The 25,742-nt window shown below is 37.2% G+C and overlaps 1 protein-coding gene across 1 annotated transcript in view; it reads left to right on the forward strand.

The window, feature by feature from the left end:
- Window positions 1-25,742, forward strand: part of sorcs2 (sortilin-related VPS10 domain containing receptor 2) — a 381,448-nt gene that overhangs the window by 295,904 nt on the left and 59,802 nt on the right. The window contains exons 4-7 of the mRNA XM_085349748.1: window positions 3,627-3,791; window positions 8,311-8,384; window positions 18,470-18,534; window positions 25,041-25,159. Of these exons, the coding sequence (XP_085205874.1) occupies window positions 3,627-3,791; window positions 8,311-8,384; window positions 18,470-18,534; window positions 25,041-25,159 (423 nt within the window). The remainder of the gene's footprint in view (window positions 1-3,626; window positions 3,792-8,310; window positions 8,385-18,469; window positions 18,535-25,040; window positions 25,160-25,742) is intronic.

Below are 25,742 nucleotides of genomic sequence, written 5' to 3' on the forward strand. Positions count from 1 at the left end.
CACAACTCACAATAGTGCATAGAATAGAAAAGGTTTATTTTTTTGGCTAAGGTTTTGAATTTAATTTTAAACTCCTTTCACCTAAGGTCTCAAAAAGACCAGTACAATCAAATGGAACTGCAAAGATTTTTCAAGTGATTTAGTAATACACTTTAAGCTTAGAAATATCTCAACTTGGAGTCCTCAGTGTGTAAATGGTAATGGTAAATGGACTTGTTCTTATATAGCGCTTTTCTACTCTGTCTGAGCACTCAAAGCGCTGTGTGTGTCTCCTACTAGATTTCAAAAACGCTCTCATTCTGTTTCTAGTCCCATGATGCAATTGAGCAGCATTTCCCCTCCTCAGCCTGACTACTAACAGCCCACACCTCCTGTGCAAACAGATACTTTCAGTTAAACAGTGTGTTTTCATTTAAATCTCTGATGACAAAAAAAAAGATAATCTGATGGCATCAAGGTTAGTCAAAAGCTTCCATAGGCTTATAGTGGACATTGTGACAAAGCAAGCAAACAAATTTAAAGACTGAATGAAAAGCATTTCATAAAAAACGAATAATTAAAAATACTATCTAAAAGTATAATTGTGTTTAGCTTCGTTGCATGATGATCTGTGTTTCACTGTTGCTAAAACTACAGAAATCTAGTTACAAATGCAAACACATCAAGAGCATGACCTTTGTGGTAGTACAGATTTTTATTGTTTATTTATTTGTAACTTTTTTTTGTTTTTTGCTAAGCTTATAGTACTCAGTACCTCTGAGTAGCGAGTTTCAGGTTGTTTTGGGTGAGATTATGCAACTTCACCAACTGACACAATCATATTCATAAGATCCGGTGCACCTTTATGCTTCTTTTTCAAGCATTTGTCATCTCATTTGTCTCCATTTGTTGATATGATGTCTATATGTGAGGTGGGACTGTGTACGTGTGTGTCCTGAGGATGTTCAGTGTTTGTCTTAGCTTAACTAGGTTAAACCGAGTGATATCCTTTAAATGATGACATGTTGGCACAGGAGGGCTGACCGATTGATGGACCTGCCCCACAGGGACATGAGGCAAAAGTGTGTGCCAAAACAGCTGTCATCAGGCTTTATACCATAGAAGCCAAAAGACTTTGTAAACACATGTAAATATGAGATTGGGAGTGGTCATTTTGGTAGAAATTAAGGATAGTAATTGTTTGCTGACTTCCTACATCCACAGGGTGAACTTGAGCTTTTCAGTGGAGCTTTTTAGCTGTAAACAACAAATACACTGAGCAAATCCCAGCTGACATTTTCTAAATTAACTGTATTATAAGAAATAAAGTCTTCTTTCCTGCTGTTCTAACATCATCATTCTACTCCTCTTCCTTGTTGACCATGCTCTGCCTGCAAAACAAACACCAAGCTTTTAATTGACTGTGGTGCTAACGGAAGTTACACCCAACTCACACACAGTTCTCAAGTATCAACCCAGAAAGATGTGTTATTCTACACACACTCCTTAATTGAAGTCATGATGAGAATCCTAATAGGGGTTGTGTGTGTGTGCGTGTGTACCTGTTTAGACATTTTTCTGGGGACCAACAGCCCTGAAGGGGACCAAAATCTCAGTCCCCTCAAGTTTTAGCGTCAGGTTTACAATTAGGTTATGGTTATAGGTTTAGTCTCCAAAAGTTGATTCTGTTCATCCGGACCTAGCGTTTTTGTGGGAGAAAAGTTGAGCATGCATCAAGAAGTTATAGGTTTAGGGTAAGGGCTTTTGTGATATTGAAGCTGTTCTGATGACTATAAAAAGAAATGACAGGTGAAGATTTGCCAGAAATGTGTTCAGAAAATAGGCATACATAATACAAATCACTGAACACATTAAATATGGACAAAAAATAAAATAGCACAGTGTTAGTTTAGCTATAAAAGTAGTAATGATTTTTTTCTTTTTCTAGAAACGGACAGTATAAAAGATGGACATAGCCACTGGTTTTACACCAGCTTTGTGTTTCTTTAGATAAAAACAAAACAGAGGTTGGATTAAAGGATAATAAAAGAAAAGATCGACAGCAAGGACAAAGAGGAAATACTACTGGAGTAGATTTCTGTGAACATGAGCAATGCTCTTCTAGAAGCAAATATGTAACCTGAAATTTCCAGGTTATTCCCTACCTGCTTTGATAGGGAGACAGAAATCTCTCAAGTACTCTCTCAAGATTTTGTGTAATCACTGCCCTAAAGAGCTTTAAACTTGTACAGTATACTTTTTTATTTTATTTGATCTTTTTGGGGGGTTTTTGGCTTCCTGCTGAAAAAAACCCATCCTTCCTGCTGTTTTTTGTTTTCTGGCGATTTAAAGGAACCATTCGATTTCTGAGTTTAGGTCTAGTTGTCAAAGCATCAAGTGTGTGGATGCTCTCCAGCAGGTGTGACTGATTTTTGACCAAAGAGATCGATGGACTGGTTATTCAAAAATTACTAAAAGTATCTTCTGTAACACAAGGCCCTGAAAGAAATCCAGATCAGGCAGATAACCCATAAGTTTCTTGGCCTACTGGGACACTGAAGTGAACATTATTAAAACTGTGCTTTCCCCGCTTTGATGAGCCAAACATGCTGTGTAAGAGGCATTTATTACAGGTTTGTGTAATAAATTTACCCAAGTATAAGCATACAAATATGAAGCTTTTCTTTTCTAATACTAAAGTACTGAACTCCCTCTAGAAGGAGCTACTGTAACCTTTGAAAACACTATTAAATATACCATTGAATACAAATTGCTTTCGGCAAGGTTGAATATTAAGGTTATTTTGGAAGTGAAGGAGGAATATAGGCATTAAAAAGGGATTTTTTTCTTTCTTTGTACGTGGACAAAAGCATGCAGTCTTAAAATAAGAATTAAAAGCATTGGAAGTACCTTGACAATTTCCTATGAGTTGATTTATTTGTTTGCTCAATTGTTTCTGCCCACACATAATACTTATTTTTTTAAATAGCCATTACATGTTGAATATCCCTTTCATTAAAATTATATCTCTAGTTTGCATCCATTAATCTTTGCTGAAACATTTGTTAAGTAACAATACAGCTAGTTACTTTATTGCATTTCTCTGACTGAGGACACTTTTTATAAGGAGTTGCTGTAAACAACCAAAAACCCTCATGGGATAGCTTCCCACCTCTCACGCACTGTTAATGAACATGACTGGTTCATTAGTTCCTATCGATTTCCCCTATTGAGACACTTATTGCAAGTGTCTGGGACATAATTGTGATTGGTGGGTTGGGAGTTCCTGGTGTCCCCTGTATTTAATGTTTTCACTTTATGAGCTATAAAAGTCTGAATAGATAATCAATAGAGTGTTGCCATGGTTTAAGCCGCCTGTAAGGTTGATGGAAAGTTTTTCTGTTCCAGAGGATGGCCTTGAATGAATGTGCATGCATGGAAGTGAATGCATTCATATTTATCAGGTTTTCAGTGCATGCAGGTGAATTAACATGGACAAGTACTGATATGAGGAGGATATTTTCAACAGACTGCTGACTTAGCACCAAATATGTTGCAGGATGCTTTGGACCGTATCACCTGTGACCTTCTTTTTTCTTCTTTTTCTTTCTTTTCTTCTTCGCTGTTCTCTCTATCATCTCTTACAGGTAATTCTGGTGGGTTCCTCTATAAATGAACGAGATCAAATGCTGTTTATCAGCACAGATGAAGGTTCCTCCTTCCAGCGGCAGTCCATCGACTTCACACCTGACACGCTCATCTTCCACCCCAAGGAAGAAGACAAGCTGCTGGCCTATTGCAAGGAGGGCAGGGTGGGTTGTAGACACAAACATAAAAGAAACTTTTGATTCTGTAGCTGAAATAAATGCACAAGGAGTTATCGTTGGTGTTACGTTACCAAATCTTTTGTCGTGCAGCAGCGCATTATATCTCAAGATTTACGACTAAACTCAGAAAAAAAACGTCATATGTTGTTTTTTCATACCACAGTAATGCTGTTCTGTAATTCTTGAATTAAAGTGAAATGAATTAAACAATAACCATATCCAAACACAGTGACGATATAGTGTAGCAGAGGTGGGACCAAGTCATTGTTTTGCAAGTCTCAAGTAAGTCTCAAGTCTTTATCCTCAAGTCTCAAGTCAAGTCTCAAGTAATGTCAGGCAAGTCAGAGTCGAGTCTCAAGTCACTGGTGTAAAAGTCCGAGTCAAGTCACAAGTCTGAAACTTTGAATTTCAAGTCCTTTCGAGTCTTTAAAAAAAAAATGAAAAAAGCATGTTGCAGTTATATGTTAAATGTAAATATTAGACCATGTAATTTTAAAATCTGTGTTTTTCTCAACACATGACAAAATAGTGAACTTAGAAAATATACACAAATTGTGAAATTGCACCTCTTTAAAATGCAGCTCAATTAAACCTAGCTCCAAGAATAATTTTCACCGACAGTTCTGAGATACGCTGCATGTTATTCTTGGATGCGGTTGTAGGACCGGCTTTAAAATCGCATGACAAAAATATCATACACATTAAAAAAAACTGTATCACCAACGTAGCCTGGACAACATTTGCTAGTTAGATGAAGTCAGCTATCTCATCGTAGCATATTTATATGCATATTTATAATCATACGGTTCTTGGAGTGAGTGCACACACTCATGAAGTTTAGTAACTTCAGGTCACTGCAACAAGCCCAGGTACAGTTTACCGCCGGATGGGTACAGGACCTTGAAATGCACCGTGTAGAACGAAAGACCATCGTACGTATCATAAGTTTACCAGTCTCACAAATTGTCTTCATAAATACACATTCGTTAACCGTTTATTAATAGGACCTTTGAGCTCAACGGTAATTAATTAGTAGTGGAAATAATTTCTGGTACGCATCACAGAAATGTAGCAGTGACAACAATATTGTATGCTGTAATCGTACTGGGCAATTAGTGATACAAAAAACCTGTTTTATCCTGTGAATAAAAGTATATATTTTTGTCAATGTACCATAATAACAGAGGCGAAACGCAATATTGTGTCAGGACAATTCACTGTTTATGCACAATAAATAAAGGAGCATAGCGTGACAATTTCTGTTCAGCGCCAGACTTGCTTGTAACCTATATCACCAATTATGTTATGAAAATGACGCATTAACTACAACAGAAGACTTGCCTTTGTGGAAATGCTTGGAGCAGACTAACCTGTGAGCTGGAGTGTTCTGGGACGTTATATTTGGTCTTTGAATGGCTGCAATCCAGGCCATCCGTCACGTCTTTGTTACTTCGGAAACATGGCTCGAACAATTTCTCTTCAACGACGTAATCCGATAACAACCGATCTCTTTACCCGTCGGCTTCCCGTGGCTGTCATGCGACCGGCTATTGCAGTTAATAATACAACAGCTTCTTGCCATTTTTTGTGTTTCTTTTTATCGCTGTGTGACTGATTTCAATTGAAAGCCTGCGTGTGCTAGTACCGCTTGCCACGAGTTCCCAGAATCCTTTGCGGTTTACCCCTGAATGACGTCACATTTTCAATCTCTATATAATATGCATGTTAAATTTTATATTTGGGGTGAAATATCAAGTCTTTTCAAGTAAACCGGTTCAAGTCCAATTCAAGTCCCAGGTCATTGGTGTAAAAGTCCAAGTCAAGTCACAAGTCTTAGAACATTTTTTCAAGTCAAGTCTAAAGTCATAAAATTAATGACTCGAGTCTGACTCGAGTCCAAGTCATGTGACTCGAGTCCACACCTCTGTAGTGTAGTCACACTTGGCTTCTAGTTGGAAACCCTTTGGCAAGTTCTAAGAAGAAATAAAAACGTATATCATAAAACAATGTTTTTAATTATAAATAACCCACAAATCTATTTGTATATATAAATCTGAATGTAAAACTTTTGCTTTAAATTTTATTTTTAAGGTAAAAGTTTAAATATGTATATTTATTACGTTGCTGTCAGATCTTGCACTGACTTTTCTCAGCAAACATCTAATGGCTGCAGTTATCCCTGTTTCTTGTCCACCTCTCCCTACCCCACTCATCCTTTCAAAGCGTTCCAATTTTCCATACATTCTATGCAGCACTCAGCGAATGACTAGACATTCAGCAATGACCTTATGGGGCTTACTGTCCTTGTGGATTGCCCAGTGAAGGTCATCTGGACAATTGTCAAGTCAGCAGCCTCGAATGTAGTTGCTTGCACTCGACTAGACTGAGATACACACATAATTTACTCAAATTTAGAAGGAAATATTAAGTCGAGATAATCCATTATCTCACATACTTTTTAATTTTGAACAGCAAAACCCATAATCACCCAAATTAAAACAAAACAGGCATATAAAGACAAACATTTCACTTCATGTGCAATTAATATAGATTAATATCGATTTTATGTAAAACCTTTTCATTATATATTTTTTTAGTTTCACTATCATTAAAAGCACTAACAGTAGACAGAAACAATTAAACTATGATGGAGGATCCTGAGGTGCTGGTTAATGACCGTCAATGCACACTTGTAGAGCACATAATAATTCAGCTGCATGGCTTTTTATGTTGTTTTTAATCCTGCTTAAGTTAATTGCTTTCATAGTTGTAACATGTCACTCCAGTCTGAGCCAACACGAAAGCCAGGGCATCGTATTGCTGTCCAATGAATTACTTATGTCTTTTTGCCGAGAGATGAGATGATTCAGTGGATAAGACATTCAAGCCTGCAGCAGTGTAGAGAACCTGCAAGATGAAAATAGTGTTGGTCAAAAATGCTGCTTTCTCATGTAGGTTAGAAACACTCAATCAACAGATTTATTAATAAGCAATGAGAGATGTTCATCTCACTGCATTTGACTGTTTTATAGCAGTAGCTTTAGTTAGGGGATCAAAGCAGAGCCAAGGAATTTAAAGATGTATCACTTGGGGACACATGTGGAATGGCCAATTCTGAGCAAAGCTAATGTTAACAGCTGATATGGTGATAACACAAAGGTAGTGCAAAGGTAGTATATCTGATCTGGCAGTGATATACAAAGGTCGGAAGCCCAAAGTGCAGATAGCGATATTTTTGTCGTAGAGAGCAAAGTATTTTATTTTATGTTATTATGTTAGCTGACTATAGTCGCCTATGTGGAAACAGCACAGCTATGTCTTGATGCATACTCAATCATACAGGTAAGGTATTCATCCAGGTACTTTTGGAGACAGCGCAGCTATATTTCACGTTGTTGTCTACCACCACACCTGGGTAATTCACCAATCATACACTAAAAATATTGAATTAAAGGGCAGTTTGTTTTCATATGGTATCAGTATGGTTTAGTTTAGTTTATCTGCCACAGTCTTTGTACTTATCTGTATATTATGAATTCATTTTTTTGGATAATACCTTTTTAAAAACTAATAAATTAACACTTTAACAATCTATCAAGATCAACAAAATGTAATTTCATTTTGTTTTGTTGCACAAACCACCAAACAACTACTTGTATTCATCAAAGTCCTTATTTTTTGCACCGACTGAATTAACATCATCATCATCATCATCAACTTTATTTAAAACAACCACAGCTGACACAAAGTGCTGTACATTTAATTAAGTAATTAAAACCCAATGTAAAAAGTGGTGTTTGGGCTTAAATAAAAAGACCCTGAAAACCAAAATGGAAATGAAGCTCAAGATATTTAAGTAGGTGAGACATAAGTTTGAATAGTTAATAAGCTTGAATTGGCTCAACTCCTCCTCCACTTCAATAATTTACACATAATTAAGCAAGAAATTCAATTAGGTTTTAATCTGTTCCATATGGGCAGGCTGCAGATGGAAACGAGGAATCCATTCAAACAGAACAAAAAAAATCATTTAGCTGGAGAATGATGTGAGGATCATTTTCAAATTACGGTTTGTGAGGGCAGACACATATTTACATCAAGGTCAACCTACATTTCTCTTTTTCACAGCGACAAAAGAATGTGCTTTAGGATTAGCTTGTCGTCACCGATTACATTTATTTTCCGATGACCATGAGTGAGATAGGCAGGAGCTGAGCAGAATGAGAAGGTGCAAGTGTTGTTTGTGTGTGTGTGTGTCAGCTAATACACACTCAATGCACACACCTTGTCACGCTGACACACACGGCTGCCAAACCTGTTATGATTAATATGTGAGCTCAGTTTTAATGTATGAAATGTAGTAAATTGATTGGATGAATAATTTTCTATAGTGACCTCCATTGTAAAATAAACAGCTGGCAATAATCTGGAGATACATTATGCTACATGGAAATTGTGCTTTTTTCTGTCTAATTGTGTGGGGTTTTTTGTTTTTTTTGTCCAGCTCTTTGCTTCAGCAGATCTGGGCCGCAAGTGGACATTACTGCAGGAGAGAGTGACAAAGGACAGAGTTTTCTGGTCAGTCTAACTTAATTTTATAACATTTGATGGATAAGATGCCAAGAATGCAGCTGTGTTTGTATCACAGCTGGGGCCAGCATTACTAAGCAAGTTCATGATACCCAGGATATCTTTTTCTTATTTCGAGTCACTTATTCAAACAACAGCAACATCAGTAACTGAAGGTGGATCAGTCAACCCAGATTCTTCTTTTTATGAGTCTGGTCACATAAAACTGTGCAATTTGATTAATCATAGACACGGACTAGTCTACTTGCAGCAAAGCAGTATAATTTACAAATGAAGAGACTATATTAAAAATATTGAAAGATGTTAAACAGATAATACATCTGCAAGTTGGTACATAAGAATGTGTGATTTAAAAAGAAGGGAATGCCGTTGTTCCCTAAGAATCTCCATTTCTTATTGATGCTTGTCAGATAAAGACAAATACTATCTCTAGAACTACACTCCTTTCTACTACCTAAATACTGAAGTTCTAGGGATTTTGTTGGAAAGAACTGATTGGTAATTATGTTGTGGTTTTGTACATGTTCGTGTCTTTTCTAAAGGATAACATGCACCAGAGCATATTAGGCCTGCAGCATATCTTACCATGGCGGTGTACCCATTAAGAAGATAACCTTTGTGTTTACCCTGAAAACCAAAGGATAAACCTGACAGTACCACACTTGCCTGACTCAGTCTCTAGGTTTGCTCTACAGGCCTCTGATAACTTCTTCACTGATATATAGTTTTAGAAACTGTGAGAATTAAGGTTGCAACCAAACAGAAAATTTTCTGTTTCTTTATGCAAAGATGATTAATACTGGTTCTTGAACATATGTCAGTGTTTTGCAAGGATCCCGATAAGTTAAGGAAGAGAGGAATGAAAATACAAGTACAAGGACTTTATTTTGAATTTACTTTGAGATGGGTGTTGAAGGCTATAATAAACACAGACGAAAAGAAAATTTGAACTGCTTAAGGTTATTTCAGTTCACTTAAGTTCAATTTAGTACCAAATCACAATAACAGTCACATTGTAAGGTAAGAAGCCTACATTATTCTGGAGAAAACCTCAACAATCAAGCAACCCCTAGACAAGTTTGCAGTTGTAGAAAGGACAACCTCTGGCAGAGCCAGGGCTCAGGGAATGCCAGGTTATCTATCAAAAAAAGTTAAAAAGTAGTTATATGGCTCCACTGGTATATAAATATGTGGGGAGAGTGAGAGCTGAATGGTGAAGAACTGCTTAGTTCATCGCATCAAGTCTCTTAGGACTTTGATCCTATAGCTACATAACGGGTCATATGTCTAGCCTTAACTGTTAGCTTTATCAAAAAGGAAAGTTTTCTTAAAAGTAGAGAGGCTGTATGTCTCATGAAAACAAACTGGAAGCTGGTTCCACAGGAAGGAGGCCTGCTGAAAGTTGAAGGCTCTATTTGAAGGATTTAACTGGGTGCCGCTGAAGAGAAGCTAATATTGGACAAGAATGAACTCGCTTTATCATCCCTGTCAGTACTCTGGCAACAGCATTTTGGATTAACTGGGGGCTTAGTGAACTTTAAGAATGACCTGATAACGATAAAAAACAATAGTCCAGCATAAAAATAATGAATGCAGATATAAGACAGAGATATCGTGCAGAAGAAAGAAACAAGTTCTACATAATTGTTTAATATGCACATTATGACATTATATATGACTTATCCTGGTATGGTAATGCCAACCAGATTCAGAATGCAATTAAACATATAATAACCTCAGTTTTGTCTGAATATTGGAAGGAAATTATGGGACATCCTTATGTCTTTAAAATATGCCAGTAGCCAAAGTATATGACTTGTGTCATCTGGCTTCGAAAATGAATCATACTGGGTATTATCTACGTAGCAATAAAAATGTATGCAGTGTTTTCTGATAATATTCTCTAAGGGACGCATGTATAATATAAAAAAGTATGGATCCCAGCACAGAACCCTGTGGAACTCCATGACAAACTTTGTGGAGAAGACTATCAGCTTACATGAACAAAATCTATCAGGTACATACAATTTAAACCATTGGAATGTATTTTCTTTAACAATTTTAACAGAGATTAACAGTTTAATCTAAATTTATGTTGAAAAATATTGTGAACAACAGTATCAAATGCTACAGAGTGACCTAACAGGACAAGCACAAAGACATGTCCTTTGTTTGAGTCCATGAGAATTTCATTCATTTCAGGTTTTAAATTATACACAATCCAATAAGAACCTATGGCGCCAGAATAGAAAGGTCTCTTTGAAAGTAGTAATACTCATTAAGCGCAGAACTGGGGGTTACATTAGTATAAAAATGAGAAGATGGGGCTTCGTAAAAAATTACACTTACTAACATTTTTAAAACTCACTAACTAACTCTAATGGGCTACAGCTGCTCCACAGAAGTCAAATACTAGATTAGAAAACGTTAAGTATATGAATTATTACAATTGTTCCCTTAATTTTATATTTTGCCCTTCAGTTGAAGAAGAAATGACATCCACATCAGTTTATGTATAATTTAAATATGCCAACATAAGATGGTGATTGTGATGAACCTTATCCTGTTTACCTTGACAGATACATACTTACTCTGTATTCTGTAGAAAAAGATTGTGATCAATGATGATTTTATATATTTTTCCATAGCATTACATTTGAATTTAACAGTTCAATCTTTCAAATAACGGACAAATATTTGTGAAATCATGATACATTTGTGAATGTATTTTAACAATCTAAATATGCATATATGTACAGACAGATACATTTAGACAACAAGAAAATTATGTTTTATTACATTACAGTGATTTTACGTTAATTTACATTTAAAATGTGAAATCACAGTCCATTTATGTAAATTTAATGATATTCTAGAAGAACAGAACAAAACTGTAAAATACACAGTAAAATACTTTTATATTAGGATTTTTTTTACAGTGTAGGACTTTGCTCTTCTAGACAGAGATCTCAGTTGTTCCTGGATCTGCTGGAGCCACTTGCCCAGCTTGGGGTCCCGTTTACCACTGGGACCACTGTTACCTTTGCCCTCCACATCTTCTCGAGCTCTTCTCTGAGCCCTTAGTACTTCTCCAACTTCTCGTGTTCCTTCTTCTTGATGTTGCTGTCATTCGGTATCGCTACATCTATCACTATTACTGTCTTCCTCTGATTGTCCACCACTACCATGTCCGGTTTTTCCGTCTGTATCTGGAAGTTCCACAGAAACTTACCTTGGTCGTTGAGAATGCAAATCCCGTTTTGACTTTGGAACATCCTTGCTATACCTGGCACAGGTGTTCCTGTATACTATCCAAATCACTTGGTTATGGCGTTCCATGTATGCCCTGCCTGCTAGCATCTTGCACCCTGCTGTTATGTGCTGGATGGATAGATAACCACCTGTCATAAAAACAGGAAAATACATATTTTAAAAATCTGTCAAAAACAAATAGTTTTTGGTTTGTCCCACAAAGTTTCCCAATGGAACTTTTGTCCAACCTGTCTTCGAATCCACCAAATCTCAAATCTGCTCAATATTTTTCAAGTTTGGACTTAGACTTGGCCAGTCCAACAGTTCTAGTTCTCTAGATTCCTTTTTCACATAGTTTGTGCACAGTTTTGAAATATGTTTTGGGTCATTCTCTTGTTGGTATATAAACCCATGAGCAATCCATTTCAGTCTACATCTTGATGAACCAAGGTGATTTGCTAGAATTTTTTGTTCATTATATTATGCTAGCATCAAAATTTTTGTGGATGTTTGCAATCTGTGCAATTTGTGACATTGCACAGATAATGGCTTCTTAGAAGTTAAGTTTCCCTTCAGCCTTGTTCATTCAGTCATTTGCTTATGGTCAGTCTGGAGACTTTCTTATAATATGATCTAAAAACATTTACCTTTTTTGCTGCCTGAAGCAGCAGTGGTCCTCCTTCTGTCTATACTACTTAAAGTCTTAAGGTGCCTGAGATCTGCTTCAGTCAGCTTTCATTTCTTCCTCTTCCTTGGTGCATTCTGTAAGGGCCAGACTCCAAAGCACACTTGACCACACTGTGAGAACACTTGAAGTCTTGCTCTATTTGTCTCAAAGACCATCACAGCATCACAAAGTGCTTCAATGTAGACTATTCCCTTTTCAAAGAGCTCTCTGCATGTTCCCATTTTAAAATGAGGAGGAATTTCAAACTGAATTCACATTTTATACCCACATTTGAGCTGGCAGACTGGATTTATCAGAAATTAATCAAGCATTCAAGCACAAAATGTTCTGTTCAGAAAATTTTCAGTAATTTGCCAACTTAATCAAAGAAAATTAATATGCTTTAAAATTTTCTTCTGTTTTATATTGTAAAACATTAAATTTGATGAAAATGAAACAAAATATGAATGAAAAACAACAAAATTATATTCTAACATTAATAATATAATTTCATTTAAAGAGCTTGAACAACCAACAACATTGGTGGATTAACATTACACAAACATAAAAAAAAAATTGGCCATTGCCAAGTGGTGGAGAGAGAGGGGGGGGGCAAGACCAGGTGTGTGTGTGTGTGTTTCTCTCTCTCTCGCTCTCTCTCATAGAACAATATAAATAGTTTTAAATGGCTTTCACTGGTATTATTTGACCAGCTTTAATATTTATTATGAAATCAATGACATTGCAGTGGCTTTATTTACAGTGCAGGAGAGTTGTGCTATTTATAAAGTCTTTCAGCAGTTCTTAGTTCAAAAGTCTTGTATTTACAAAATCCAGCATCTGATCTCCAGTGTTCCCAGGACAGAATCTCTTCTCTCAGCCATGCAAAACACTCTCCACAGGTAACCACAGCTAACATTTGAAATCTTTGTGCTAACAATAATGAAAGAGACTTACAGATGGGCAAGGCAATCACTACGACAGTTGGACAACACTCAGACAGAGACTGAAGGTCAGGTCCCAGTTTAAATAGCAGTCAGCTGATTGCCAGCTGATTCACAGGTGCTTGATTGCTTGAGGCACATCAGGGCGAGGGCTGAGATCCCAGGAGGATCCTGCCCCCCTAAGGTAACGTGGAGTAAGCAGACACATATACACAGAGCAACAAGCAAACACACCAAGAGGTAGAGAGAGAGAGGTTGCTGTGATGGTAGATTTTTCGGTTTTCCTGCAAAGCACCATTGTCTTTTATACATAAATCTCCAGATGGCAGGAAGGAGGCATCCTGTTTCATTTACTAAGAGCAGCAGATTTTTCTTTTAAGAGTTAATAAATATGTGAAAATGACTCCCACCAGGGATAAAACAAACTTTTTAGCAAATGCAACAACTTAGACGAGAGGGGTAATTTACATCCCAAGTACAACTATGCATTGCATTTTGCATGAAAACTGTGGATTTCTATCTTAACAATCATTAATCTATTAAAGTTAACCAAGGTAAACAACCTTCAATAGATTGGTAGAGCTGATGTGAGGCAATATACTTTAAAAAAAAAGAAAAGAAACTTTGCTCAGAAGCAAACCTGAAAAACCTGCTTGGATAGGAATCTTTTCGAGGTCAGGTGTTTCCTATCCTTTCAATGCTCACGTTGGTTGTAATGCACAGGGGTCAAAATTGTGGGAAATTACTGCAGAGTGTTTTATAATAAGGCTGTCATCTCATCCCAGAGAGAAACAGAAAGCAGAAGAAAGTAAATGGCTCTTATTGTCACATGTAATATTTCACAGCTTTCACGATCATATATCTTCCAGTATGTCTCCTCCTAACTCTAGTCTTCATATTTTATCTCCTTTTTCATTCTTCTATTCATCTGTTTTCTTTTACCATTTTCTCCCATTTGAATTAAGCTTCATGTTACTCATTCATGTAAAATAGGCATTATTGTAAAATTATAAGTTCAAATGTGCAGCATTCAAATACTATTGAGTCCCTCTTTCCCATCTTTTAAAGGTCAGAAAGGCATTTCTGAAGGAGTTCCTGTCCTCTCTTTGCAAATATTAAATGAGCTGGTTCACACACCCAAGCAACTATGATTTATACCACCAGTGCTAACTCACAAATCATCCTCTCTGCAATGTAAAAATTGAGAGATTGTGGAAGGGTGCCATATAGGAAGAGAAACACCCTAAGTGCTTCCTTTTTTAGACTTAAGTTACATACTCAAGTAAGAGTTGGCTCTGGGTTTTAGACCCCTGCAATGAGAGCTATATTATGTAATTCTTACTGTAACTTGTGGATTAAACATTTTTTTTGTTTTTCTGTGAATAACATTTGGTTTTGACTTAATAGTGGCACAAGATTAAAAGTTATGGACTTGTTTTCAAAATTCATATTTTGGAAACCATGAAAAATGGCTCCAAAATCTTAACCTTTAAATATTGGCTACCCATCCAATATTTACTCAGAAACACCTGGAAAACAGAGTGACCATTTAACCATACAATATAAGAGCAGATTAAACTGGCAAAAATTGCTGACCGCTTGACTTAATACCCCTCGCCAAGTGCCATCATATAGCCAGTGGCCTATTGCTTCAGTTGGTCTTTACAAAACTTTTACTTTGATCTTTACAAAGCTTGGTCCTAATTGTCTATATGGAATGGATGAATTACTGACTTTACTGACTATTGTTTTTCCAATAAATGGTTCCTGTGCAATTTTGTCTGTCTGTGTGACTGCCTGTGAATTGTCTATGTTTAACTAAATACCAAGAATTGTTTTGGTGGTTTTATTTTTTTAGTTTATTTGATTTGTTTTGTTTTGTTTTTGTTTTCTATATAACTATTGATTATAGGAAACTGAGCTCCATACCACTAATATCATAAAGATTGTGGTCCTCCATTCAAAAGTTTATATATGTGGCTAAGGTTTTACATACATACACACTGTAAATGCATGTTGTTAGAGTTTTGGGATCTGGTCTAGCTAAATGTGTTCCAGTGGACCTTGTTTTTGTGATGCTAGGTTGTAAACGTTTTGTTTGTCATTCTCAATAAAATGAAAAAGCTGTTTATTGAAATTAAACTGACATTGCAAGGCTGACAACTAAAAACAAAAGTAAAATGTTTAAGAATAGGTGAAGAAAACAGCTTGTATAATAATAATAATAACGAGAAGAAGAAGAAGAATTTATTTGTATAGCACTTTTCAAAACAGAGATATATATGTACAGGAGATAAGTGTACATGTTTGAACATACAGACACAAAAACAGACATGCTCTTTTGTTCCATCATACACACATACATGCATGCATGGTTGCAAACTATGGCCAAAAAATGAAGGTGAAAAGATTAAGGAAACACTAACCTATAAAAAATGAGTTTTCAGCAGTTGTTTTAAAACAAATAACAGAATCTGCTGTTTTAATAGTCTGAGGAAGGCTGTTCCACAGTTTGGGTACAACAATGTCAAGAGGCTGTCAAGGTTTTGGGCTTGACAGAAAAGTGTCATTGGGTGTCATCTGCACAGCAGTGGTAGAAGATTCCATTAAAGCCATTCAGTCCATTGAAATCATTCACTAGATGGCCGAGGGGTAACATTTCTCAAAGTGCAAATTCACCTTCAGTCTGAATTCACATTGCATGCTTGGAGCTGACACTTCTATCCAAAGAAACATGCAAGTTTCCAAGATAGGTCAAGGAGGACATGGGACGTTTGCTCATGGGTTTTCTAATAGATGGGAACAAGCAGCAAGACTCTTGATCAGGTCCAGAACCTTAAAGTATATATACAGTAAAAATAAATACAGAAAGTTAAAAAAAAAGAAAAGAAAAGAAAACTGCAAATGTCAGGCAGACAAAGATTTAGCTATTGATAAGGACATTTCAAATGCCCAGTGTTTGCTTAAAGCCTGATTGGCGACTAACAAGAAGAGGAACATCCTAAAACCTGGCAAAAGGAGTATTTCGGCATTGCTGTGCATTAGTGTCAACGCAAAATAAATTACATTGAGGTACATGCCAATGGAAATCTATTAGAGTGGATTAAACAGGTGAACTATATGCTGAAAGGCTACTCCAGAGATCCAGGTTTGATTCTGCTTCTGGACATGTTATTCCATGTTATTGCGCTCTGTCCCTCCTTTCTTGGATACTCTGCTGTCCAGGGTAAAAGTCAGTCTTTAAAAAGAAATCTGTTAAAGTGGACACAATACCATACTGAAGGTAAATATGGACGTGCTGTTTTGTAGCTGATAGCTGGTCCCTAGTCCCATTCTAAGGCTTACATAAGTAGTTCTCCTATATTCTCTTTACCGCTGTGATAAGCTGAAATGGACCCCCTACTCTAAGCTGTGCTCACTTCAGTCGCTCTATTAGAAAAGTTTAACTGTCATTGGTATAAATCACTATACATCACTGACATTTCATCATAGTCTCTGCTGCCAGTCATTCCTTCATATGCCCCTTAACAAGCTGAACATTCTTTCTGATATCAGGCTAACAGATGGATAATGAGTTCTCTTCTTCTTGTTTCTGCAGTCGCTTTTCATCATCCACTGTTTAAATTGTGGTGACCTCTTATATTTGTACGATGGGTGTATAACCCATTCCATAGACATCTGACTAGCAGTAACTGGACTGAGCCCAGAAGCAAACTTGGTTTTGTAGATGAACCACATTTGTTGGCAGCTGTTTTTGTTAAACAGAAAAGACTTTCTGGATAATAGACTTGATTTTGAATTGGCTATTAATGACCACTTTATTCCATTCAATCAAGTTAAGTTTTATGTATTGCACAAACAATAACGTACCATTGGCAAAATTTTGAAATGTCATTTGCATTTAGTACGACCAAATAATTTTTAGAATACTTTTAATAATGTTTTTAATAAGAAATATATATTTTACCTGCACCATGTATAGAGTATGAGACGTATGTGTATCATCCCAGCAATGAAAAACAAGCAGTGAGTGATAATTATTCTAATGCTGAAAGAAATGTGACTTATTTATTACTTATTAATGTGTAACTTATTTAAAGTAATACATAAGATTTTTTAAGTAAACTGTTTCACGTGGGTAGTGTTTTTTCTGAAGCGTCCTCTATGAGCTCTCTCTTTACCTACAATATGACTGATATTCCTTACCCCTCATAACTCTTTTCCTACCTTGCTTCCCCTTCCCCTCACAGTCTGCTAATTGCTTGTAAAATCTCTTTATAGGAAAAGTAACAAGGTTTTAAATCTCCACTGTGTCTTTACTGGCCAGGGGGATATTTTACAGACTACATTATGCAGTTCTACTCAGATGAACTGTTTAGTTTACCACTCACTGAAGGGCAGACAGAGCAAATGCACTTTTGTATACATCCGTGTGCTTTTAAAAAGGAGCATATGAACATTTTGATGGTTTTAAAGTATACTACGTTAACATGAGTTAGGATAAGTGCATTTTCCAGGAAGTGCTGACCAGTGAAAAAAGGGGTTGTGGACAGTGACTGTACATTATAACATATTATCCATCCAGCCATACATTTTCTGCCTATCGAATTCAGGGTAGTGGGAGGGGCTTTGTCTGGATTGGCTAAAATAAAATTAGCGTAGAAATCAACGTGTACAAGTTGTCTAAAATTATGATTGAATGGTTTAGTTCTAGATGGTCTTCCCCTGCAAACTTAGACATATAACATTGGTAATTCCATAAAAACAGTGGAAAGCATTTCTTAACCTTTGATTTTGAATTTAAAAGATTAAAATGATACACTCAAACTTAAATGTTTCTACATTTACATCCATCCACCACCCTAACAGGTTTGAGTCATGAATAAAAACGTTTTCCTGGGTTCACCATGTTATGTGAACATCTAAAACACACATCATTTGACAGAATGCAGCGAATTTGTGCGGTCATGCCATTTGTTCCATGTTTTATTTCTCCATATTTTCTGTCTTGCTCCAATATTAAAATTAGAAAATGTAAAAAAGGGAAATATAGAAGTAAAATTCTAAAAACATTAAAGTGACAAATTGTTATTATTAAAAAAACATATTGTATTGACTGTGCTTTACTGTTGTGTTGCTTGGACTAGTCATATGTGGTTTTAAGCTTGAAGTCTGATCTACATCTGACATGATTGTCTTCTGTGTTCCAGGTCTGTATCTGGTGTGGATGTGGATCCTGATCTGGTGCACATGGAGATGCAAGATACAAGTGGAGGTGCAGTGATCTTCCACTAGCCCACTCATCTTGTTATAATGTTAGCACTTGGTCAGAGAAGATCAAAGTTTATTAGAATTTCTATAAGTTGATATAAATCTAGAGGTAAAATAAAGCACAAGGTTTAGCTTTGGTCCAATTTTATACTACTAATAGCAAACAGCTAATCAGCAAAGAGACTTGAAATTTGAAATGCTACCAGGTGTATTCTTTCTTGGGTTTAAAAGCATGTTATTAAAATACATTAACTGGCACTATCACAAGCTGATGGGTAGAGGACCAAAATACAGGATTTTAAACAAAAAGGTGAACCTTTATTAGGTTGAATGCAATGCCTACAGCCAAATCCGAATACAAGCAGAACTTTAAGGTCTTTGCAGGGAAACAGGCAAAACTAAGAGCAAACAGAGGAAGATAAAGACTACAGACAAGTCTAAGGAGAAGCACAGGACTATATATACACTTTAACTAGAAACAGGAGGGTAATGAGACATAGGTGACAGTAATCAAGACAATCACAGGGGATGAAGTCAAGCTTAAAGGAAGTAAATCCGGTAAAGTAAATCCGTTGGGCATCTTTCTTTGCCTTTAGACAACAATTCTGATGGCAAAAGAGCCAAACGGGACAGGCAAAAAAAAAAAAAAAAAAGCTTAAAGGAAGACACAAGAGACAACTAATTTTAAACTGTTAAAATAACAAAGAACCCAACTAAAGGCACAAGAGAACTCACTCTGAATTCAGGGAAGGACAGAATTAATAATAGCCTTAAGGCAAAACCAAAAGGAAATAATTAGTGCTGTGAAAATTAACATGTTAATGCAAATTCATCTGCCATCACGGTCAATGTGATACTTTTTTTTTTAGCGCAATTAACGCATCTGGAGTGCAGAATGACTCAAAATCCCTAAAATGTTTCTGTCAATGCATTTCGGGTAGTTTGTCCAAATAGAGTTACCTTTGCACATGCGCAAATGGGCAGCTGATCTGGTAGTGATGGGCAGCTGAACCAATCAACTCAATATGGAAGATGATAAACGCACATTGGCCCTCTCAATGGAAATTTGAGTATTAAAGAAATAACAAGACGGAACAGTCAACCGACATAAAGTATTATGCAAATTATGCAAGAAGGAATTTTCTTTTTACCGAAGCACTTCCAGCTTAAAATATCACACTGACGTGACGCATACGTTAGCCGGGGATGCTGCTAGGACTTTGGCTAACGCGTCACCAAGCTTGCGACAAACCACTCACGGAGAATCGGGGACTCAGTAAGTCTACCTCAGACCAGTGTTGCCAACTTAGCGACTTTGTCGCTATATTTGGCGGGTTTTCAGACCCCCTTAGCGACTTTTTTTCTAAAAAGCTTCTAGCGACAAATCTGGCGACTTTTTCTGGTGTTATTGGAGACTTACTTATGACGACTTTTTAACGTGAAAGGGCGTATTGCTCTTACTCTCAACAAGCAGCAGTGCTGCCGTGGGCACCTCACCCGTGCTAAAGCGCTCACGGGCGGAGGATAGTCCTCCCCCAGCTGCAGGAGATGTTCACACCTATGCGTCCAAACTGCAAATGAACCGCGCATGAGCGAAGCCGCTGCTCCCGCACTGACTGTAATGCAGTCAGTTCTTCTTTTACTCTCATGCTGTTTTGTGGATCACAAGGTTTAAAACTACTTATAAACACACACACACATAAAGTAACTCCACCAGAGTGCCTATTTCGGGTCACTTTTGCCAGTCGAAGCCCGGATAAAGGAGCAGGGTTGGAATTGTGACATTAAAAAACAATAATTGTTAAACGAAATTTAATTTGTAGTTCTAAATAAATTCTAAATGCATTTAGGACGTTTTTTGCTCACTTTATGTTTCTTCCACGATGTTATTTCTCTCTCCAACAGCGTAGGTTACAATTATATTAGCATGACCAATTATGCAAATTAGGTTATGATGTCATTTAGCGACTTTTAGGACAACCAATAGCGATTTTCCTTACTGAGGAGTTGGCAACACTGCCTCAGACATGTTGACTGACACAATTGCCAAGTGGATTGCAACATGAAAGTGCGTACATTCTCCCTTTTTTCTTGAGTCTGTTTGCTCATGCAAAATGAAATGCGATTAATATAGAATAAAAATGAATGATATTTAATTGTGATTAATCAAAATTAATCCACTGTAACCCTGTGATGAATCTGATTAAACATTTTAATTGTTTGACAGCACTAATATATATTATATATTGGTGTATACTTACCTATTAGTATATAGGTTTTTAAAAAAGTTTCACAGAAAATAACCTGTGTTAAAAGATGCAAGAAAACTATTTAAATTCTCTTTGAATTTAAGCATACATTCTTTGTGGTTATTCTGCATTTACTTCATTATATTGCATAAATGTCAGTTACAAGCGTAAATATTAAGTTGAAAAAAAAAAGTAATTGAAACCAGGCTATTGATCAAGTAATTGCTATTAATTGTGATTAATTACAACTATGACATGAGGATCAACTTCTCTTTAAGAATTCTTGAGGTAGAGGATAATGTGTTTTACCTATCCAGGCAGCGCTAGCACTACAATGTAAAAGCAAGTAAAAGAAGAGATTACCGAATGACCTTGGTGTGGGAGTGTTGGTAGTGTTTATGTGTGAGGGGTCAGTAGGGAATTAATGGATAAGCTAAATACTCACACCAGTGAATTTGGATTATCATATCTCCTGAGTGACAGACGAACACCTCCACACAGAGGGCCAAGAGGGTAATAGAAATGTGTATTTGAGATTGTGCATTTGTCAATGAAGGTGGCAAATGTTCAGACTCTTTATTCACATCTTGACTTCATCTTCTCTCAGTCTCCCAAACTATAATCCTAAATTCTAAACTATAACCTCTAAATAAACCTGAGCAGGCAAAGTCAGATAGGAGTGGCAGACTCTGAAGGGCACAATGAAGGATGTGTTTATTATATTTGCTGTTCCATTCTCAATAAACCTCCCTATTATAAATGGCCATTAAAATCTGAACCTCTTGAGGAGGAGACGAGCAATCTTTTAACCCACACACAGAAAGATGCTGCCTGCATTGTGAAATCTGTCGGGCTGAACAAAGCTCCCTGTGTTTGTGGATAGTGAAGATGAGAGGCTGTCTGTCTGGGCTGACTGCCCAGTTAGGGGAGCTCTTCCTGGGGCACATGGCCTCATCTTTCTCATTCTCCTCCCTCTTCCTCTCCTTGCTTCTGTGCCCAGATAGATAGTTGAGGAAGGCGGGAGCGACCAGGCATGCTAAACCAATCTGTTCACCCTGTTCCCCCAAATCCTCTGCTCCAACCCTGTCATGCGTAGCATGGCCAAGGTTAAACAGTGGCATGCTACCAAAAAGGACACAGGAGAGATGAGGAACTGTGGCCCTGCCCTCAGCTCCCAGGACTGCTGTCTGATGTTTGAGAAGGGCTGGAGGGGTGGGAGGAAAGTCTCCTAGGAGATGGGGTGGTCGATTGATGGATGAGCCATGTGTGCACAGAGATGCTAGCTGGTAGTGTGTCTTTGTATATTAGTTTGTCATTAGGGAGATTGAAGGGCAAGAAAGCATGAGAGTATCTTGTTCATGCACATATTGACGCTGTAATGTTAGGAGTACTGTAAATGTGTACATGTCTCTACAAGTATTACATGTATTGCTTTCTGTATTTTTTAAATAGTCACAGTCTCAATAATATCCCTTTAGCTATGCCCTGTTTCCCTGTTGCTGTTTTCCTCGTCATACCACCCAATTTCACCATGTGAGTGTGGTTGCAGGTATGTGAGGACAGCAAGTGGCATGAAGAAATGAGTGTGCCACAAGCTGGAATTGAACACTTAGTCCAATCTAATAGTTTTTTAATGAGTTCTCCACCGTATGCTGCTTTGATTAAATGTCTGGGCTTTTCAATAAATTAGCCACTCCACACACCTCCTGAACAAAGACAAAGCAGAGGAGGAAAAGTACAGTGCTGATGAAAAGAATTGACTCAGTCATGCGATATGAAGTTGCGTCATCCTGAGGCTGAACCGATTTGAATTTTCTTTTATGTAGTTGTATGTTGATTTTATTCTACTAAGATAATACTTTAGAAAAAAAGTAGTAAAAGACATCAATATAAAGAAGATAGGATGTACCACATGTGAATGAAGGTGACTTGATATGGTGCATTATAACACAGACATCTGTAAAACTGTCTTTTATGAATTTTTAAACCAGGTAGATTAATATCCATTCTGTTTAGCAAAGGACATGGAGAAAGAGTCATCCTCTCTGTCATATATATATATATATACAGAGACCATGGTCATTCTCAGGGCATATCTCATTTTGACTTTGTGTGTGTATGTGTATGTATATATATATACAGTATATATAATATGTATATATGTATATATATACATATATGTATATATATATATGTGTGTGTGTGTGTGTGTGTGTGTGTGTGTGTGTATATACACACACACACACACACACACACACACACACACACACACACAAAGTCAAAATGAGATATGCCCTGAGAATGACCATGGTAATATTCTGTGGAACTTCCACATACAGACAGACAAACGGGTGATGGGCAACCAACCAAGAAATAGTAGTGGTAGACAAGCAGAGGAAGACAGTCGTAGTGTTCGATGTAGCGATACCAAGTGATAGCAACATCAGGAACAAGAAACACAAGAAGAATGAAAAACAATGCAAATACCAGGGCTGAGAGACAATTTGGAAAGTTTAGGCAACAGTGGTCCACATAGTAACTGGAACACTTGGAGCAGTGACCCAGCAGATCAGCAGATTCCAGGAATGACATCTGAGATATCTGTGCAGAACCGCACAGTCTTGGGAAATGGAAAGATACTGTGCAAGACCTTCAGGCTCCCAGGCCTCTCGCAGAAACGAGGGAGTGATTCTTCTTGAGCTTTGGTGGAGGTTGGTGGATGAATTGAAACAGAAGGCACTGATGCAGGGCAGAAGCAGCACTGATATATGTGACACACAGTTTAAGTTGCCCTCCGTGACGTAGCTTGAAGCCCTTTGTTTCATTATCTGGTCGTAGTAATTGTTAGTACTTCCAAAGTTATGTGTGAAATTCTTTGAGTCTATTTTCTATCATCTATTTTTTTATGTTAAACATGTGTGAGAAGTAAGCATAGATTCTGTTTGCCATATGGTGATTTGAAGTTTCAGTGAGTCCTGTAAGAACCTGTATTTTTGAAAGATCAAGGTCAGTTTGATGAATGTCTAATTCACTTCAGATGCTGTTAAGCTCTAAGTTATATCTGAGCTGATACTTTTAACTTATTTCCGAGTGTCTGATGTAATCAATTGAAGGTCAAACCATAAATGTGGATTCAGCCAGTGCATCTGAACTGCTAACCTCGCACATGTGTGGATGCAGGCTTGAGAGTGTGAAGTTGTGTGTGTGTGTGTGTGTGTGTGTGTGTGTGTGTGTGTGTGTGTGTGTGTGTGTGTGTGTGTGTGTGTGTGTGTGTGTGTGTGTGTGTGAGTATTTTCTCTATTGCCAGCTTGTCACCTTTGGGGGGAACATAGCGGCTGCATTTCAGGAGTCGATGCTGCTGATGCAGCTGCTGGTTGAAATTCAATAGTGGTTGAGCTTTGCACCATGCGCTAGCCTCTCTGTGTGCCTGTGTGAGGGTAATCCCTCCTGGCCATTTGGATCCTAGAACGACTGTATGTCTATGGGGAAGCTGTCATATCTTATAGAGTCTGGAAAATGATGTCTCCATTTTTCTTTTCGCCTAGTTTTTCCTCTCATACATTTTCTTCCACTCCCTCTAACAGCCAGCCACAGAAAAGCAGAAGCTGCAGTCTTCAGCTTATGCTTATTTCTATTGTATTCTATCCTATTTTTTCCCCATTCTTGAGCCTTTCTCTTTTACTTTCTCTACTTAACATAGATTACACAGTTTTTATTATGTCAGCTAAAAGCTATAGTTGTATTTAGCTTCCATGTACAGTATAAGTACCATTACTGTGAATGCTGTTTGAATAATCATAAATCTCTGTGAATATTCAACCTACTCAAGTTAAGTTACTTTATTTTTACAACACATTTAAACACATCAGATATTAAGTAGCTGAGACATAATAAAAAATATATTTTACACTATATTTTATTCAGTTTTATAATGTGTTTTCAAAATAGTCCAGTTGAGGGACTTTATGGGCCAACAAAAGTGAAAACCAACCATCTGGTAAGCAAGCCCTTGGTGACAGTGGGAAGGAAGAACTTTTAACAGGAAGAGACGTCAGGCAGAGCAAGGCACAGAGAGGATCCATGATCTGCCTGGACCTGTTCAAGGGTGTGGGGGCAGAAATTACAAAGATGCATTGCAATTATTAACAAGATATTCTAGAATGCCAATGTGTTTTGTTTAAAATTTCCAGCAGTAATTATCCCTTCCTGTTTCCTGACTGTGTCACTGTTTCCTGTCCTGTTGCTGTCCATGTCACTCCAGGCTACTTGTATGTCACCTGCCTCATTCAGAACTGCTCGGACAAAATGGTGACGGCACAGTTCCTTGGAAAAATTGATCACAACTCGCTGCTGGTGCAGGATGACTACGTATTTGTCAAGGTAAAAGAGGAATACATGTGCATGAATGTTTTTATTTTACACTTTGAAACACTGTGCTATATAAATGTCACTTATCTTCTCTCATATTCCAGACTACTGCCATTCTATTCAAACTAAATTTTAAATCCTGTCACGTATCCACTCCATTTTGTCTGATGCATTTGTTAGATTCCACAGCACCTAATATTCTCAACATTACATCTGACTGCTGCATTAATGAGAAGACAGGAATTGCTCCTCTGATGGTTTCAAATTCTATTTTAATGTCTCGTGTTGCAGGTTATTGTTTTGTCTTTGTTCCATTTGAACTCGTTCAGCTTTTCACACAGTAGACAGCATTTTTGTACACATTTAATAAATACTATTTGTGTTGTGGGAGAGGAAATGTGTACACCTATGCATTTGCATGATCATATAGTCCATCTGTTCTCCTCTGCCTGTCCAATTCAGGAAGTCTGGACCCTATTCCAGCCCTGCAACCGCAAACAGGTTTCAGGGCTAACACAGAGAGACAGACAACCATGTTGATTCACATTCACACTTATGGGCAATTTAGAATCACTCAATAACCCTTTGAACTGTG

The sequence above is a fragment of the Diplotaxodon limnothrissa genome, linkage group LG3 (genome assembly GCF_057381915.1).
Source record: "Diplotaxodon limnothrissa isolate DT_005_m linkage group LG3, D_limnothrissa_male_GT1.1, whole genome shotgun sequence".
Classification (NCBI taxonomy): domain Eukaryota; kingdom Metazoa; phylum Chordata; class Actinopteri; order Cichliformes; family Cichlidae; genus Diplotaxodon; species Diplotaxodon limnothrissa.